Source organism: Rhinoraja longicauda, chromosome 37 (genome assembly GCF_053455715.1).
Source record: "Rhinoraja longicauda isolate Sanriku21f chromosome 37, sRhiLon1.1, whole genome shotgun sequence".
Lineage (NCBI taxonomy): Eukaryota > Metazoa > Chordata > Chondrichthyes > Rajiformes > Arhynchobatidae > Rhinoraja > Rhinoraja longicauda.
The window spans coordinates 7,701,773-7,718,653 of NC_135989.1; the positions used below are offsets into that span (position 1 = coordinate 7,701,773).

The following is a 16,881-nucleotide window of genomic DNA, read 5'->3' on the forward strand; positions in this document are numbered from 1 at the left end:
TCACTAAGAGGTTGCACCAGATCTACTGTTTCATCAGTAGAAACAAGTAACTGCTAATGCTGGTTTACAAAAAAAGACGCAAAGTGCTCGAGTAACAGTGGGCCAGGCAGCATCACTGGACTACATGTATAGGTGATGTTTCGGGTCGGGACCCTCTTCAGACCGATTGTGGAGTGGGGGGGGGGGGGGGGGGGGCTAAGAAAGCTGGAAGAGGAAAGGCAAGACAAAATGTGGCAGTTAATAGGTGAACATACTCTGGGGGGGGGGGGGGGGGGGTGGGGGTGGGGGTGGAGAGGGAGGTTGATAGGCAGATGGTTGGGAAAAGGCCAGAGATGTAAAAACTGAAGGTGTGAGACAAAAGGATTGAAGTATTGTGAAGCCAAAGAGGAGGGGATGTATGTGGAGGGAGAGGGGTTGGGGGGGGAAATACGCATCAGGTCTGGTGGGGCATGGGGGGGGGGGAAATCCCCTTTCCGCCATTTGCTGATCTTGTCCTTCCAGCTAGTATAGGTCACGGATTTGGAAGGTGCTGTTTAAGGAATGATGGTGAGTTGTTGCAGTGTATCCTGTAAATGATTAATATTGCTGCTAGTTTGTGCGTGTGGGTGTGGAGTGGGGGGGGGGGGGGGGGGGGGAGAGGGGAGGGCATCATGAGTAAATAGTAGTGGAAGGGGTGGCTATCAAGCAAGCTGATATGTCTCATATAGTGTCAAGCTTCTTGAGTGTTTTTGAATCATCATTCGTTCAAGTAAGTGGAAAGTATTCCATTACACTCCTGACAGGATTTGTAGACCATGGACAGACTTTAGGGAGTTAGGAGGTGTGTTATTCATTGCAGTAATCCCAAGCTCTGACCTACTGTTGCACTTTGTTGAGTGGTGTGGGCTGAATCACCTGCAACTCAACACCAACAAGACTAAGGAGTTGGTGGTGGACTTTAGGAGGGGAGGAATACCCCTGTCTCCATCAATGGTGTGGGTATGCAGTTTACCAGGGAGTACAGATACCTTGGAGTGTACCTGGACAATAATCTGGACTGGTCCAGGAACGCTGTGGCCCTGTACAAGAAGGGACAGGGCCGGCTGTACTTTTTGAGAAGGCTCTGCTCCTTCAACGTCTGCAGTAAGATGCTACAGATGTTCTACCAATTGGTGGTAGCCAGTGTCATCTTCTTTGCTGCCGTGTGCTGGGGCAGCAGGGCGAAGGCTGCAGACGGATCCAATAGGATCAACAAACTCATCAGGAAGACTGGCTCCGTCCTGGAGGCGGAGTTGGATTCATGGGAGGTGGTCTTGGAGGGGAGGATGCTCCTCAAACTGCGGAACATTCTGAACAATACAGCTCACTCCCTCCATGACACACTGGTCAACCTGAGGAGCACCTTCAGCAACAGACTGGTTTCACCAAGATGCAGGATAGAATGCCACGCCACAGATATGATAGCAGTCAGCATATATGATAGCAACGTTTAAGAGTGGCATATGAACAGTCAGGGAATTGTGGCATATAGACCAAATACAGGCAGATGGGATTAGATAAATTAGCATCATTGTCAGCACCGGTATCATGAGCCGAACTGCCTGCTGCTGCGCTGTATTGTTCCACGTTATTAATCCAGTGCCATTGCCTCCCCCTATTAAGGAGAGTCTAAAACTAAGGGACATATGTTTAAGGGAAGGGGGGAGAAATTTAAAGAGCCCAGTTATTCACAGAAAGAGATGGAGCTGCAAGAGAAGGTGGTACAATTACAGGTTTAAAAAAGAATAGGTATGTACATGGACAGGAAGAGTCTAGAGGGTATGGGCCAAATGCAGGCAAATGGGATTATTGTAGAAAGGCATCTAGGTCAGCATGTATGAGTTGGGCTGAAGGGTTGGTTCCATCTAGTATATAACACTAAAAATCTATTATTCTATCTGACAGTCATATTGCAAACAAACACTCAAAGCTCAACACTGCTTAACCATAATTAAGTTAGTTACTGCTGGTTAATAACAAAGAATTATATTGCATCATTTGGATTCACAATGTACTAATTTGCCCAAATCTGCAAAATATCCTATCTTTGAAAACTATCAGATTGATCCAGCTCTAAAGAGTACATCAAAACTTATGAAACTCAATGCAGTAATATGGAAATACCATTAATATAATACACTGCCAGTAATTTTCATCATTTATAATGAATGAGGCAAGTCAATATGACCTGAAAGATTTAGATCCAAACTGGATAAGTGAAACCAAAAACTAACCTGGATTAGGTGAATGCTGGATGTTTACCACACATGGAAAACAAGCATCTGGGTCACAGAGGCATTTAAAACTGAAGGTTTCTTTTTACGTTTCACAGTAATTGAAGATACAGATTCATAGCATTCATATTTCCAAAGATTTTTGTTTACCATTGTAAAACCTCTGCTTCTGCAACTGTTTTACTAATTTATTCAAGAACAATCACAATTTTTAACATTTGTACTTGATTTACTTTCTAATGGACGATGCTTTTATTTTTAATTTTAATCAACAACAAATCACTGAAAATTATAATGAGCTGCAGAACTGCATTTTCCTGATGAAGCAGAAGATCTAATCTGCCCATTAAAACATTGCTAGTATCACAGAAGGGACAAAGTAAAAAACTTAGAGAATGGGATTAAAAATTAAAAAACAGGCTGAAAGAACACAAGAAGCGGTGGAGGAATAGGAACAGCTCCATGTAGCTTGTGATCAATGCCCCCAACTCCACTTTCTTCAAGTCCTCTGTAGTCCAAGAATCTTAGCCTCAATAGTTTTTTCTGGGTTCATGATCCCTGGAGAACATTCTTCCTCATCTTGGTCTTAAGTTGGTTATCTTTTATCCTACCTTTGGTCAAGTATCTACTGCCTTTTGTTTCAAGCCATGATGGAATCTTGCGTGCTTAATTATATCATTCCACTTTCTTATAAATTCCAGGGTGTATAGGCTCACCTGCTTAATATTTTCCTCATGAAACTACTTCATACCCAGAAACAATTATGGATCTTTTCTGCACTGTATCCCAGGCAAGTATTGCATCATAATTGGCTTATTTAATATTGGGCATGTTTCCCTTAAGAATCCCAGCATGTGGCTGACTGCTCTGTGTACAATCCCATGCAGAGTGGCATTAAATAAACCTGGTGAAACTGAAATAGATTGGAATCAACCATTCGTTCTCCCCAGAGATGCTGCCTGTCCTGCTTAGTTACTCCAGCATTTTGTATCTACCTAAGAACAATTTCTACTGAGGTGATGCACTTTGCACCCCTCCCAACCCTTCTGAATTTGGCGGAAAGTTTCCGCTTTCTTATTTCATTTCCACCATTCCGATTTCGCCTCACATTTTTCCGCAAAACAGTCGGTAATTACAATTTGTCAATTCGGCTGCTAGAGGCCGCTAGGGGTTCCGCGAGAAATCCCCCGCACCCTAGAAGTCTCCCCGAAAATGTGGCAGCAAGGCTGGGCAAGGCAGCCAATCTCGACCTCATGGGGACCTCAATGGCCCATATGTCAATTCGGCCGCTAAAGGTCCCATGAGAAATCCCCCCGCCCTGGAAGTATCCACGAAAATGTGGCACCTAGGCTGGGCATGACAGCCAATCTTGACCTCATCAGGCCGATCGGTGGGTTGAATTTGCAACCTGCGGCTGGAACTCTGGAACTCCAGCCCAGCAGGAGCCAGCACATCTATCCCCACAGCCGGCTTCCTTGGCCAGCTGGATAAACTAGCAAAGCTCTGGAACAAAGAGTGCCAGAAAATCAGTTGTGGAACTGTAATGAGTAAATATTAAATGTAAGTGCAAGATTATATAACTATTAATTAATTAAGACGGCGTTAAAATATAAAACACAGCAGAAAAGCCAATTACTGCCTTTTTAGGCTGATTATCAATTAATGAGTGAATTTACTTCAACAAGTACTTCCGAATGCTTAGTCGAGTCGCATATATCAACTCTTTCTTCATAACTTAGTCATACATTTTATGACCATTGTTCTTTTATTTAATACCAAGAGAATTGGGATGTGCAAGGAAAAAGCAAAATAGAAAAACAAAACAAAACAATTTTTTCTTTGTGGTGCAAAAAGTTCAATAACCTTTATATAAATAGCAGAATATACTCATGATAGGCCTGACATTGCACATGTAGTCCAAGAACTACAGACTGTTGGAAATAATAGTCATTTTTCGCACATGAATGTAGCGCAAAGCGAATGCGCATTTGGCGTGCATACCTTTCTTTTGCTGAAAAGTTGCATTACGCGCCATGTTATGAATTTTGATGTAAAATTCAGAATTTTGGACATCAAAATTATGAATTTGTCAAATCAAATGTTGGGAAGTCTGACTTTGCACAAAGGTAAATGGTTCTGGATGTTGGAGGTCAGTTACCTAAGCCCAATGCCTCACAGAGGAATTCCTCCGTGCAGTGTTTTAGTCCCAATCACCTCCAGCTTTTTCATCAATAACCTCCCTTTCATCATAAGGTTAAAAATGTGGATGTTTGGTGGTGATTACACCATGTCAATTCAATTTGGAACATCATGAAAATAAACAGCCATACATACACGCGGCAAGACCAGACGACATTCAAGTCTGGGTTTATGTGGCAAGTAGCATGAATCACAAAAGTGGAAGATAATGTCCATCTCTGCCTATTCTTGATATTCAGCTGCATTACCATCATAAAGCCTCCTTTATCTACCTACATATTGTGGCTACAAGAAAAATCAGAGGTTCACCTCATGACCTCAAAATCCCATCAACCATCCATAAGACACAGGTTTTGTGTAGCTAAGTGTAGCACCAATAACACAAACACCACTTGCATTCAGAGCAAAACAGCATATTTGACACTTCACCCACCTCCTTAAGGGTCACTCCCTCCACCATCAGCATATTGAACTAGTATACATTGTCTGATAATGGATTGGAGCAACTCCCAAGGCTATTTAAATAACAACTCACAAATCAATTTTGTCATCAAAACTAGGCACATGGGAACTCCACCCGATGAAGCTTCTACTGTCACACAGCACACTGACTTTGAAGTACAGCACAGTTCCGTGATGATCAGGGCGGCACAGTGGCGCAGGGTAGATTTGCTGCCTTACAGTGCCAGAGACCCGGGTTCCATCCTGACTACGGCTTCTGTCTGTACACAGGTTGTACGTTCTCTCTGTGACCATATGGGTTTTTTCCAGGTGCTCCGGTTTCCTCCCACACTCTGAAGACTTACAGGTCTGTAGGTTAATTGGCTTTGGTAATTCGGTCAATGTAAAAACAAAATGCCCTAATGTGTAGGCTAATGCTAATGTACAAGTGATCGCTGATTGGCGCAGTCCCGGTGAGCTGAAGGGCTTGTTTCCGCACTGCATCTCTAAAACTAAACCAATCACTTGCAATAACTGTTCCAGATTCATTTACTCCTAGTTCACCACCCCTTCACAAGGGCAATTCTATCATTTATTGTCCCAGGGAGCCGCGCATGCGGCGGGAGTATCCCAGGGAGTGGCGTGCATGGCGGGAGCGTCCCGGGGAGCCGCGCGTGCGGCGGGACTATCCCAGGGAGCGGTGTGCGTGGCGGGAGCGTTCCCGGGAGCTGCGTGGGCCTGATCCACCCGCCGAACAACTGCGCCGCTGGGCAGAACGCACCGCGGTAGGCCAAACTCGCCCCACAGGCTGCCCAGGGGACTGTGGAGAAGCTGGGCGGCGAGGCTTGCATGGGCCAAAGGAGCCTCAGCGGCTGTGACGGAGGGAGTCGTGGCGGCGGCAGCCGGTGCCTCGGCGGCAGCGTGAGCCTCGATGGCAACAGGAGACCCGGCGGTTGTGTGTCCTCGGTGGCAACGGGAGCATTGGCGGTGGCAGGAGCCTCGGTGGCCTTAGCAGCAACAGGAGCCTTGGCGGCATCAGGGGCCTCGGCAGCAAGGGGAACCTCGGTGGCGGTGGAGCGCCTGGGGAGGAGGAAGAACAATGGAGACCCGGCGTGGGGAGACTGCCGTGAGGGACCGTTGGAGAACAAAGGGGGGGGGGGGGGGGGGACGACGACACACTCTATCAATAGTCAATAGTCGTTTATTTGTCACATACACATTAATGTGTAGTGAAATGAAACATTACCCGCAGTTGAAACATTAAGACCAATAAGAATAATCAATAAAAATGCAATAACACATACAATCATACACTAACACCAAACAAAAAAAACATCCATCACAGTGAATATCCTCCAGTCCCTCTTCACTGTGATGGAAGGCCAGAATGTCTTTTCTCTTCCCTGCCGTCTTCTCCCGCGGTCAGGCTGTTGGAGTTGCCACGTCGGGGCGGTCGGGGCTCCCGACATTGAAGCCCCCGCCGGACGGTGAAAGGTCCACGGCCTATTCCAGGCCGCGCCGGATGGTGAAAGGTCCGCGGCGGGCCGACCCAAGCCCCGCGATTCGGGGCGGGCGAACACGCTGCCTCTGCCGGAGCTCCCGATGTCGGCCCCCACCCAGGGGCCTGTGGGCTTCCGACGAGTCGCAGCCGCTCCCGCATCCTCCGAAGGCGGCCAGCGCCGCAGGTGGTGAGTCCGGGCCCCGGGCTCTGCGAACCAGAGCCCCAGGTGGTCCCAGGTGCATGGCCGCTGGTAGGCCGCAACGGGAACGGAGACACGACACAGAAACAGGTTCGTGTCTCCGTTCGGGAGAGAGAATTTTTTACAGTTCCCGTTCCCGTTCCCGTTCCCATTTCTAGTTTTGAATCCTCTATCCAGGGGATTCGTCTGTGTTTGTTTGTTTGTTCATTTGTTCCGGTGAAGGCACTGTGCACATGGCAGCCAGCCAACAGTCGCTTGTCTTTTTCGTTTTGTTTTCACTTTTAATTTCAAGTTTTCGTGTACCTCGTTGTGTGTTGTGACTGTTGGCAGACCAATTTCCCTCCGGGGATAAATAAAGTTTTATCGTATCGTATCATTGTCGTATCGTAAAAGGTTGTACTGCCCTTGAGAAGGGATAATAAATGATAGCATTGCCCATGTATTATAAATAGTATTTTTTTAAAGATCTGCACTTACATTATTCTGAAGTTGCTGTCAATTACATCATGTAAAAACTGCAATTGCTGACAACTGCAAAATTTGTGCAGTATTTTCCAAGCACTGGAAATACTAAGCCAAAATGTCTTTTTCTAGGCTAACAATTCAAAATTTTGGAACTGTTCTAAATTACTGAATATCACAATGGGGGCTGTGCAATCCCATGGGTATCACAAAGAATTTAACACAACCAAATGAATTCTCACACATTCCAAAGCCACATCCATCAAAAGAAGTTGCTCCAGGATAATATGGGTTGTTCAACAAAAGAGAAGGTATTCTCTATGCTTCAGATAATTGGCCTTTCGAACTGAAATTTGAATTACATTAATATTATTTTCAAAATACCCCAGCTCAAAAAGTAAGCAAGCAAAATTACCATTTCTTTTCCCTTTTAAAAAATAAGTCACAATATCAGTCTTGCTAACTATTCCAGGGTCAACATGAACCAATTATTTCAAGTGCATATCATGCCAACCAATCGTACTTTCTCAACTGGTTGCTCAGTAAAATCATAAATTCTCAAACCAGATGTTCTATGAATAAAATGTGACTTATTTGGATATTAGTTAAGAAGGTTCAAGATACCAAGCATAATGAGAAAGATTCAGGGGTAAATTTAAAAAGCTGTTTGTCTGAAGTTCGCGAACTTCATTCGCAGATGAGAATTATAATGACTCAAAGTACCAGAGAAATAAAGAAAAACCGGATTGAGCTTGATGTTACAGAAAAAATAGAAGAAAAATTAGGAAAGGAAAAAATCTATACAGCAGCCTTTGGTTATAGAGTAAATCTCAGGTAATCGGGCACACTCATGACTTTAATGGTGCCAGACCGACAGATTTTCTCGACAATTGGGTATTATTCCCATAATATTTCAATGCTCTTGTAAATTATATTTGTTAGATGCTACATAGTAGTGTAATACATCCAATAAAAGTTGAAAGGAAGCACGGGATCTGGGGCACTGGTGAATCAAGAGGGAATGTGGAAAACAGGATTCCAGTGAATTGAGAGAGCACAGCAAACATCACTGGCTGACTACCTGCCAAATCATTGGGATATCTGAATAGTTGTAGGGCAAATTAGCAAAATCTATATACTAAAACTCTCGTTTGTTATGTTTGTTTGTTCCTGAACTACAGCCAAAACGGTACACGATAGCGCGACAATTTTAGGCCCACCTTACTCACTGTCATCCCTTTGGTGCTAATGGAAGAAGTTTCATTGAAATCGGTGTTATATTTTTTAAGTTATTCACATTTTAAAGTTTAAATCTATCTCCTAGGGAGTGAGGGGGGTGGATAAGGGGAAGTTGAGGGGGATGGAGCGGTGGGGGAGGGGAAGAGTGGGAGGGGAGGGGGGAGGAGGGGAGGGGGGAAGGAGAGGTTGCTGCACCAATGCAGGAGAGGTTTGGGCCCAACGGGTGCACTTGATCTAGTCATACTATAAAAGTAGCAATTGTTTCAGCAGCACATATACCAACATTAGAAAAATATAGCGAAGATTAGCATAGCCCCTGAGCAAGCATGACACACAAATTTGTGAAGTATTCCATATTTTTATAGAGTTGTAGACATAGCCCAGACCATCATGCAAACCAACCTCCCTTCCATTGGCTCCATCTACACTTCAGGCTGCCTCGCAACGTCACAAGCATAATTAAGGACAAGTCTCACGCCGGTCACTCTCTCTTCTCTCCTCTTCCATCAGGCAGAAGTTTAAAAAAGCTACTGGTGGCTGAGCACACGAATGGACACGGCCTGCAATGGCACTGAATGGCAGCGAAGGACACGACACATCGTCTGACCAGGCTGACCCCCGCAACACCGACCCAGTACTGCTGCCAGGACAATGGGCATTTACAATCAAGCTAAAACTCTAAAAAAAAAAAAAATCAGACTTGAAGGGACCAAGATGGCGCCGAAAATGAGGTGACTCGTGTGTACTGATTCAGTGTGGTCTACTATCTAACAGTCTTACATTTAGAATAATTATAGTATAATTGGGGGTGCCAACTATCTTACTCCCAAATAAGGGACAAGGTGACGTCACCGCCCCGCGCCCCACGTAACCTCACCCAGCCAGCGGCCACGTGCTCCCGCTCCACCAATGGCGGCCGCCCGGGCCAGGAGGTGGGTTGCTATGCAACCTCCGTTAGTCGGCGCCCGGGTCTCCAGCCCTATACTATTCTGACCTACAGCATCCGGATCTACACTGTCCGGGCCTACAGCGCCCGTGCCTGCAGTGCCCCCGGGCCTTATACGGGACAAGGGCGGTCCCGTATGGGACAAACCAATTTAGCCCCATATATGGGATGTCCCGGTTAATATGGGACAGTTGGCAACACCTGAGTATAATAGTCAATGAACTGTATGCAAAAAAAGAATTTCACCTCACATAGGTATACGTGACAATAAAGAATCGTTGACTAAATTACCCATTAAGCTCCTTAATTTGAAGGTGGAATAATGGAAGTCTCTGCAGGGCTAGTTATAACAACTCTGAAGAAAATTCCTAAAAGGTTGTTTGAAAGGACAATTGTAGAAATGTAACCCATGTTTTACATTAAGAGTGGTACAATGATTCTCATGACATGCAACCAAAAGTTAATTGTTGAATTGCTACTACTTCCATCGATTTTCTGACGTGAATTCTTGATTTTCACAGCTTGGTCAACTTATTTTCTAATGAAAGATGTTGAATCCTTAACTTATTCTTTTGTCTGTCAAATTGCAAGCACGGCAAATTAAATAAAAGCATATTGTTGAGAATTGAAAATAAGTTCATAGAAATACCAAAGATGTAATTTTCTCGCAGCATTAAATTTTTAAAAAATGAATTCTTTAATAATATAGAAAGCTGAATAACTTTTTATTTGTTCGACTTTGTTTATCCACTAATATTCTTTTTTTGCAGTTTTTCTTTTGTGTAGTTTGTGTATAATTTATGTATGATTTATTTTTGTGTGTTTGTCTCTGTGCACCTGATGCCTCTGGAGGCAATGTTTTTATTGTACCTGCACCTCACTGTATTTGTGCACATGGCGATGAACTTGAACGTGGTGGTTCAATATATAATAGCAAAATGCTCGGGCACATTGGATATTTTTCTTAGTAGACTTCTTTTGTCTTAATGTGATAGCAGGTTTCTATCTCTAAAGGTTTCAAGTAAACAACAAAAATCGTAAAATGGCCCAGTAGTTAAAATCCCCCATAATTTAGTTTGCTGATCTCAAAGTTCAGATATTAATAGTTTTGGAAACCCGAAGCCTCGATAGAAATATACTAAGGTTCAGACTGAAGTACACTTCCAATCTTGTGAACATACATCAGAAGATACCAGCTTTTAAAAAGAGAACAGCCTTAAGGCAAGAGACAGGAATGACAAGGATGTATTCACGGGGTGAGATCGGCAAGAGACTGCCCACAGATGTTTCTCATACATGTTTAAGCTGTACTCACCTGACACTGTAACCACAATGTATTGCTGTGGTGTTGTTACTGGTGAGATCTGAGCAGAAGGCTGTTGCGGTTGTTGTGATACCTGTAGCTCATTGACATATTGTTTTTGGGATGGTGTTGGTTGCGGCTGCTGCTGCTGTTGTTGCTGCTGTGATGGTTGTGCACCAGTCTGCAAGTCTGTAACATACTGTTGCTGGTTTGGTTGTTGTTGCTGCTGTGGCTGTTGCTGCTGCTGTGGCTGTTGCTGTGGCTGTTGCTGCTGCTGTTGTTGAGCTGGTGGGAGTTCTGTAACGTAGGCCTGTGTTGCCATACCAACCTCTGCAGGTGGTGGTGTTAAATGGAACTCTCCACCTTGTCCACTAAGAAAACAAGATAAGAATTTAATTTAAGAATACATCAAGATGCGCTGAACAGATTGACTATAATGGGTTAGTTCTCACTACCATCTTTCATTATGTTTTAACAATGCAATGGCAACGTTCTGCCAATCCTACCATATTTAAAATTTGTTACTACATCTGTATAACCCATTTATATGTAATGAGTGCTAAGAAAGAGTAATCAGTGGCATCATTGTGTCATGCAATCTGTAACTGCCAATTACTTTGAACAATAGGAATTTCCATGATCTGTCATAGATTATGTAATAATTGTATAATTTCATTTCTATCAATTGATTAAAGAAACGGTAGACATTTTCAAGCTAAAACATGCAAAGAAAGAATTATAACAGCAGCAGACAGCAATTGGGGTCTAGATAAGCAAAAACAGGTAAAGAGGTGTAAGAAACTTTTTTTTCCAAGAAGCACATTCACCCTCTAATTTTTGTTATTTTTCTTCATTGTTCTTCCCCAACCACATAATACCCATCTATCTCTCAAATACATAACATGGTTACTGATTTCCTCCTGTAACATTTCAATAATGTAAAATTATACAATACAAAGAATCTTCTCCTGAGTTGACCTTCCCACCAATTTCGCTCCCTTCCCACCAATTTCTGTCCCTTGAGAGAATATGAGCTATTCTCAGCCCCCCCCCCCCCCCCCCCACATTGCTGAACATGTAAAATGAAAGGAAATGACTAAATTCTGTACTTAATACTCTGCTTTGACAAATAACAGTTTTTGACAATTAATATATTGCCATGCAAAACTTCTAAACTTCTAAAGGACGTATTAATATTTATCTGTACAGAACAATACACAAGAGGTGTACGTACTCTTTAATCAATACTGCTCCAATGGTTATCATCTGTGTTCCTGGCTCAGGTAGCTTTAAAAAGAACATTATAAAGGTCGATATAAAAGACTTCTATTAATGTGCCCAGAAGTTTGACCTTCAGACAATAATAACATAACACATGCTCAAGAGTCTTAAATGTAACATTCTGTTCTATTATTTATTCAGATATTCCACATACAGGTAGGTAACATAGGTAGGTAATAAACACACAGGTATAGCAAGAATCTTTTTTTGCAAATAACAATTTAAAAAGCAATGTTAAATTTGCTATGTGGTGCAATGTGCAACATACTGTTTTAATCTTACTTGGAAATGTTGATTTTTTTTCAGTGTTGCCATCGTCACCTTGAATTAGCAATGTATTTTTAATTGATCAACCCAGAACTTTTAGTTGCTTACTGTTTCAACTGATGATACAAATTACATAATTCGATTCATCACTATATCTCCAAATTAAATTTTGAGTTAAAAATTTCCAAAATTGATTTTTTTTGCCATTGGTAGGGTCATTGATTTATGAAAAATAAATCTATTTCTACCTTGGTTAAAAGGTATTTTTGACTAATTAGTTCACGGGGGATTAAGCCACCAGCTAATGCATTTATTTTTTATCTTAATCGCGCAACAGCATTGTATGGAATTATAACACTTATATGGTAAACCATTGGAATTTAGCAATATTGATTAGGAATAGCATCAAGCATTGCTATAACGATTAGTGCTTTTGAAATCATTCCGCACAGGTTAAAAAAAGTGAAAATCTGGTAGATTATTGTTGTGACTTTAGTTACACTAGATAGTAATATTGGGATATCACATATAGTAATATCACATTGTGATAGGTCCTTTAAGAACACAATGGAGACTAACTGGGTTTTTTGCCAGGAGGGATGGAAGTACTGAAGATAGACACAAAGTGCTGGAGTAACTCAGCGGGTCAGGCAGCATCTCTAGAGAAAAAGGACGGGTGACGTTTCGGGTCGGGACCCTTCTTCAGACTGAAATTGGAGGGAAGGGAACTAGATGTTAGAAAGGGCCAGTACCAAAACAAAACCATTACCAAACCAAAACAAAGGCCAGACCCAGAACAGAAGTACTGTTTGGCTCTTTGGTGGAATCCTGATATTTATCAATGACAAAAGCCTTTGTTGGTTGGTAAATGTCTAAATCTGTGAACACAACAAATTGCATTGACTGGTTCCTTGAAAATCTGTATTTTTCTTAGATAGATCAGCAAGATTCTCTCCACAAGTTTATGATCTCCTGAAACATCAGTAGGAGAGTCAAGGGTTGTAGCGTGAATGACCAGTCTAATCATAAAGACATTACCTAAAATAATGATCCTTTATATGCAGTAAGAAAATTCAAATTAATATGCAAAATTATCGAATATATCGTAATGGAAGAGGCTATCATTCATTTACTACAGCAGGATCGCACAGGAAAAAAGATTTGTTTCCACAAACAATGAGGTTGGTTCTCTCTCACCTGAAAATCTGAGAAAAAAATGAATTTAAAGGGTTTTATTTAAATGTTAAGTTGAAAGCCTGTTCAAAATTATTAATCCAGGTTGGGATATTGGTAGAAGTTACAGACTTAAATAGCATGATTTTCTGATATAACTCCGCATTAACTGAAATATTAACTGAACCACCAGTCAGTTAAAGATAAAAGAAATATTTGGCTGAATGGGCAATATCAAATCTTGTTGACAAGACCCATTAACTCCGTGAACCTGGTCAAGATGATGGTCAATCAAAGAGGGAAATCATTTTTTGAGGTGAGAAGAAGAGTGATTATCACAAGATCTTTAATAATATTTCTCTTAGTGCTAAGATGGAAATCACATAATGTTTAAAATGGGTGGGGGGAGAGGGAAGGAGATTTAATGGGTTCAAAGACATCAATGTGAGTTAGCATTCAGTAGCTAAATAGGTATCATCATGACCTGACGCAAGCTAGTTGAGAATTTGAAAGTGCAAAGGCATAAGTTTTGAGAGAAAGATTTTACCAAGATGAATATCTATAAAATGTTTGGAAGGGGAAATGCAATGCAATTAAGGAGATGGTAAATAAGAGGAAAACAAACTGTAAGAGGAACTCGCCAGGTCAGGCAGCATGTATAGAAGGAAATGGACACACAACGATTCAGATTGGGACCCTTCTTCAGACTGATGGAGTAGAGCGATTATGGCTGGTGGAAAAGGATGAGGTGAAGGGTTGGCGCAAGAGCTGGTGGATCTAAGTAAGAAGGGGCAAATGAGTCAGGTAGGGAGAGAAGCACAAAGATAGTAATCAAGTTTAGAGGTGATGTGGAGAAGACAAAAGGGCGCAAATGGTGGATTCTAAAAATAAAGAAGGATGTGGAGTGAAATGTAAAACCAAAGCGAGAGATGGTGGGTAGAAGGGAACGAGAGAGGTAGAAAGGCAAATGGGGAACGTGGGTGATGAGTGGATGGATGAAAAGAATACCAATGTGAAGTCTTTGTTTGGTATCTCACCCTCTGGTTTAAGGCAAAAATTACCTCCTTTGTCCTTAAGTGGTCCTTCCTCTCCCCGTCATTACCCTCTTGTTTTTAATGTATCTCCAAAATGCTTTGGGATTCTCTTTTATTCTACTCACCAAGGACATTTTATGGCTCCTTTAAGCCACCTGGTGCCCTATTTAAATTCTTTACTTCCTCCTTTCTATTCTTCAAGGTCCCTATATAATTCCACTTTTCTCAAGTGGAATGTTTCCTTTTTCTTGACTAAATTTGCAACATCTCTTTCATCCAGCTTCTTGGACCTTGCTATCCCTGTTTTTCCTCCTCATGGGCTGGCATTTAAACAAATCTCACACGTATGATGTGGACTTAACCAATAACACCCGCTCCCAGTCTACTCTCTCCAATTCCTGCCTAATCTGGTATACCCAGCGGTATGAACATTGACTTCTCCAACTTTAAATAGTTCCTCTGTCCCTCTCTTCCCCTCCCTCTTCCCAGTTCTCCCTCTATCTTCCTGTCTCCACCTATATCCTTCCTTTGTTCCGCCCCCCCTGACATCAGTCTGAAGAAGGGTCTCGACCCGAAACGTCACCCATTCCTTCTCTCCTGAGATGCTGCCTGACCTGCTGAGTTACTCCAGCATTTTGTGAAATAAATACCTTTGATTTGTACCAGCATCTGCAGTTATTTTCTTACACTATATATTCCTCTAGTTCCTGCTGAGTATTGGGAGGTCTATAGTATAACCCCATCATAGTGCAACTTAAACTGTGAATCAATTTGACTAAGCCATACAATTAGACTCTTCAGCGCCCTTCCTTTTGCGTAAAGTGTACAGTATCAGGAATGATACTAGTCTACATTTACTGATCCGTCGAATATATACAGATTCTCACATAATCTATAACAATATGGAGAAAGTACATTTGTATGTTGAATAAAATCCAATAGATAATGATTCCAAAAATCACTATAGCAACCAGTATTTAACAAAAAAAATTGTCTGATGTTCTGAGAAAGTTAGCAAAACAAAATACTCCCGACAGTGCTATGTGAATTTGGTTTCAGGTTTATGTTGAGTTAGCTCAATTAAGTCATACGGTTACTAAAATTAGTCTAAAAATTTCTGGACTAGGACCAGAAAGATTATTTCAGGCTCTGATTTGTCACAGCTTTCCAGCAGCTTTGCTCGAAAGTGGGTAAGAGGTGATGGGCCAGTACATGTTTCAATTGTGTAAAATGAGGCCGAATTATGCTCAACTCTGATGTTTCCAGGTGAAGTTTGAGGATTGTGAAGTTTACAAAATGAAACAGTGTTCGAATGCAAAGTCATTAACAGCAAACACACTTTCAGCAATACATGTTCACAGATTAGATACAAGATGAAATAGAAAAAGTCAAAAGGAACAATCAGTACACATGTATTTTTGAAGCAATGGAATAAATACTTTTAAGAGAATAGGGTAGAATATGGTTAGGAAACTAATGAGTTTCCTAATTACGCAAAAATATGATTCAGAAGTTGTAAATGGATGCTTTAATATATATAAAACACAAAATCGATCTCGATACTGTATTATGTAATGCACAGACAGTAAAAGATAGACTAAGTAGCTTATTACTGGCACAGACCTATGACTAAAGAATTTATTTCTGTATTGAAACATTTTACAAGTATATACTCATCTCTCTATGTGTCTCTTCCTATATTACAATGACAAAGTAACTGCCCCACCATGAAATTCATTAATATAGATACTACTGTGTCCATCAAAGACAGTCATGAAGTATCATGTGGAAGACAAAAAAATAACAAGGGGTTTGGGCAAAGAAATGTTGCCCAAATGTTGCAACAGTGAAATTCAATTACTGTCTGCTGCAATCTTCTCAATGGGTACATTTCAACTAAGTTACACAAAGCACATTATTCTAAAAATCAGATACTATTACTTGATCTTTCATGTCACGAATTTCTGCAACATTGCCTTCTCTACAACTTTTAAATTCCACTTTTTCACGGTATGTGATCATTACATTTTCACTTGCTTCTTTACGTACATTATCTCTCAATTCCCTGCCATCACTTCTCTTTACATCTCTGCTCACTTCTCATTATGTCTGTCTACACTTTAATGTGTTCATTTACTGGAATTTTTTGAAGATGAGAGTGTGCAGCATGATGGAAACTAAAATGTATTAGATAGAAAATATGAATTTATGCCAAGCAAAGCTGCTAGGAAATAATATGTTACAAAGATGCAAGATTGAATTAATCTGTGTGTTATAGGTGGCTTTCGCAAGGTGACCTGAAAGGAGCTACTTTCCTTAGCTGCTAATTTGAGTACAAGGAGTTAGGTAATTGTAAGAAGTACAAGAAGGTTGGAAGAAAACACTTTCAGCCAAATGTTTGGCACCCGCTGACTTATGCAGGCAAAATATGTCATCACAATCAAAATGACAAATGCGCATTTGAAATGCTGTAATCTACAAAGCTATGGACTATAATCTAATATCCGACAAACTCTGACTGGAGGAGAATTTAGGAAACTCTTCAAATATGCGTCGTCAACCAAAGTCACCTAAACTCCAGTGT

The 16,881-nt window shown here is 41.5% G+C and overlaps 1 protein-coding gene and 1 non-coding gene across 7 annotated transcripts in view; one reads left to right on the forward strand and one right to left on the reverse strand.

Moving 5' to 3' along the window:
• Nucleotides 1-16,881, reverse strand: part of rfx1a (regulatory factor X, 1a (influences HLA class II expression)) — a 90,777-nt gene that overhangs the window by 67,225 nt on the left and 6,671 nt on the right. For 5 of the 6 annotated variants that reach the window (XM_078429240.1, XM_078429238.1, XM_078429239.1 and 2 more), the window contains exons 2-3: nucleotides 11,777-11,829; nucleotides 10,555-10,913 (exon numbers count right to left, since the gene is read on the reverse strand). In XM_078429240.1, the coding sequence (XP_078285366.1) occupies nucleotides 10,555-10,913; nucleotides 11,777-11,808 (391 nt within the window). In that variant the 5' untranslated portion in view covers nucleotides 11,809-11,829. The remainder of the gene's footprint in view (nucleotides 1-10,554; nucleotides 10,914-11,776; nucleotides 11,830-16,881) is intronic. The other variant, XM_078429235.1, reaches the window with a different exon arrangement.
• LOC144610746 (U6 spliceosomal RNA) lies at nucleotides 8,552-8,654 on the forward strand. The gene has a single exon (XR_013549451.1). It is a non-coding gene; the product is annotated as a U6 spliceosomal RNA (small nuclear RNA).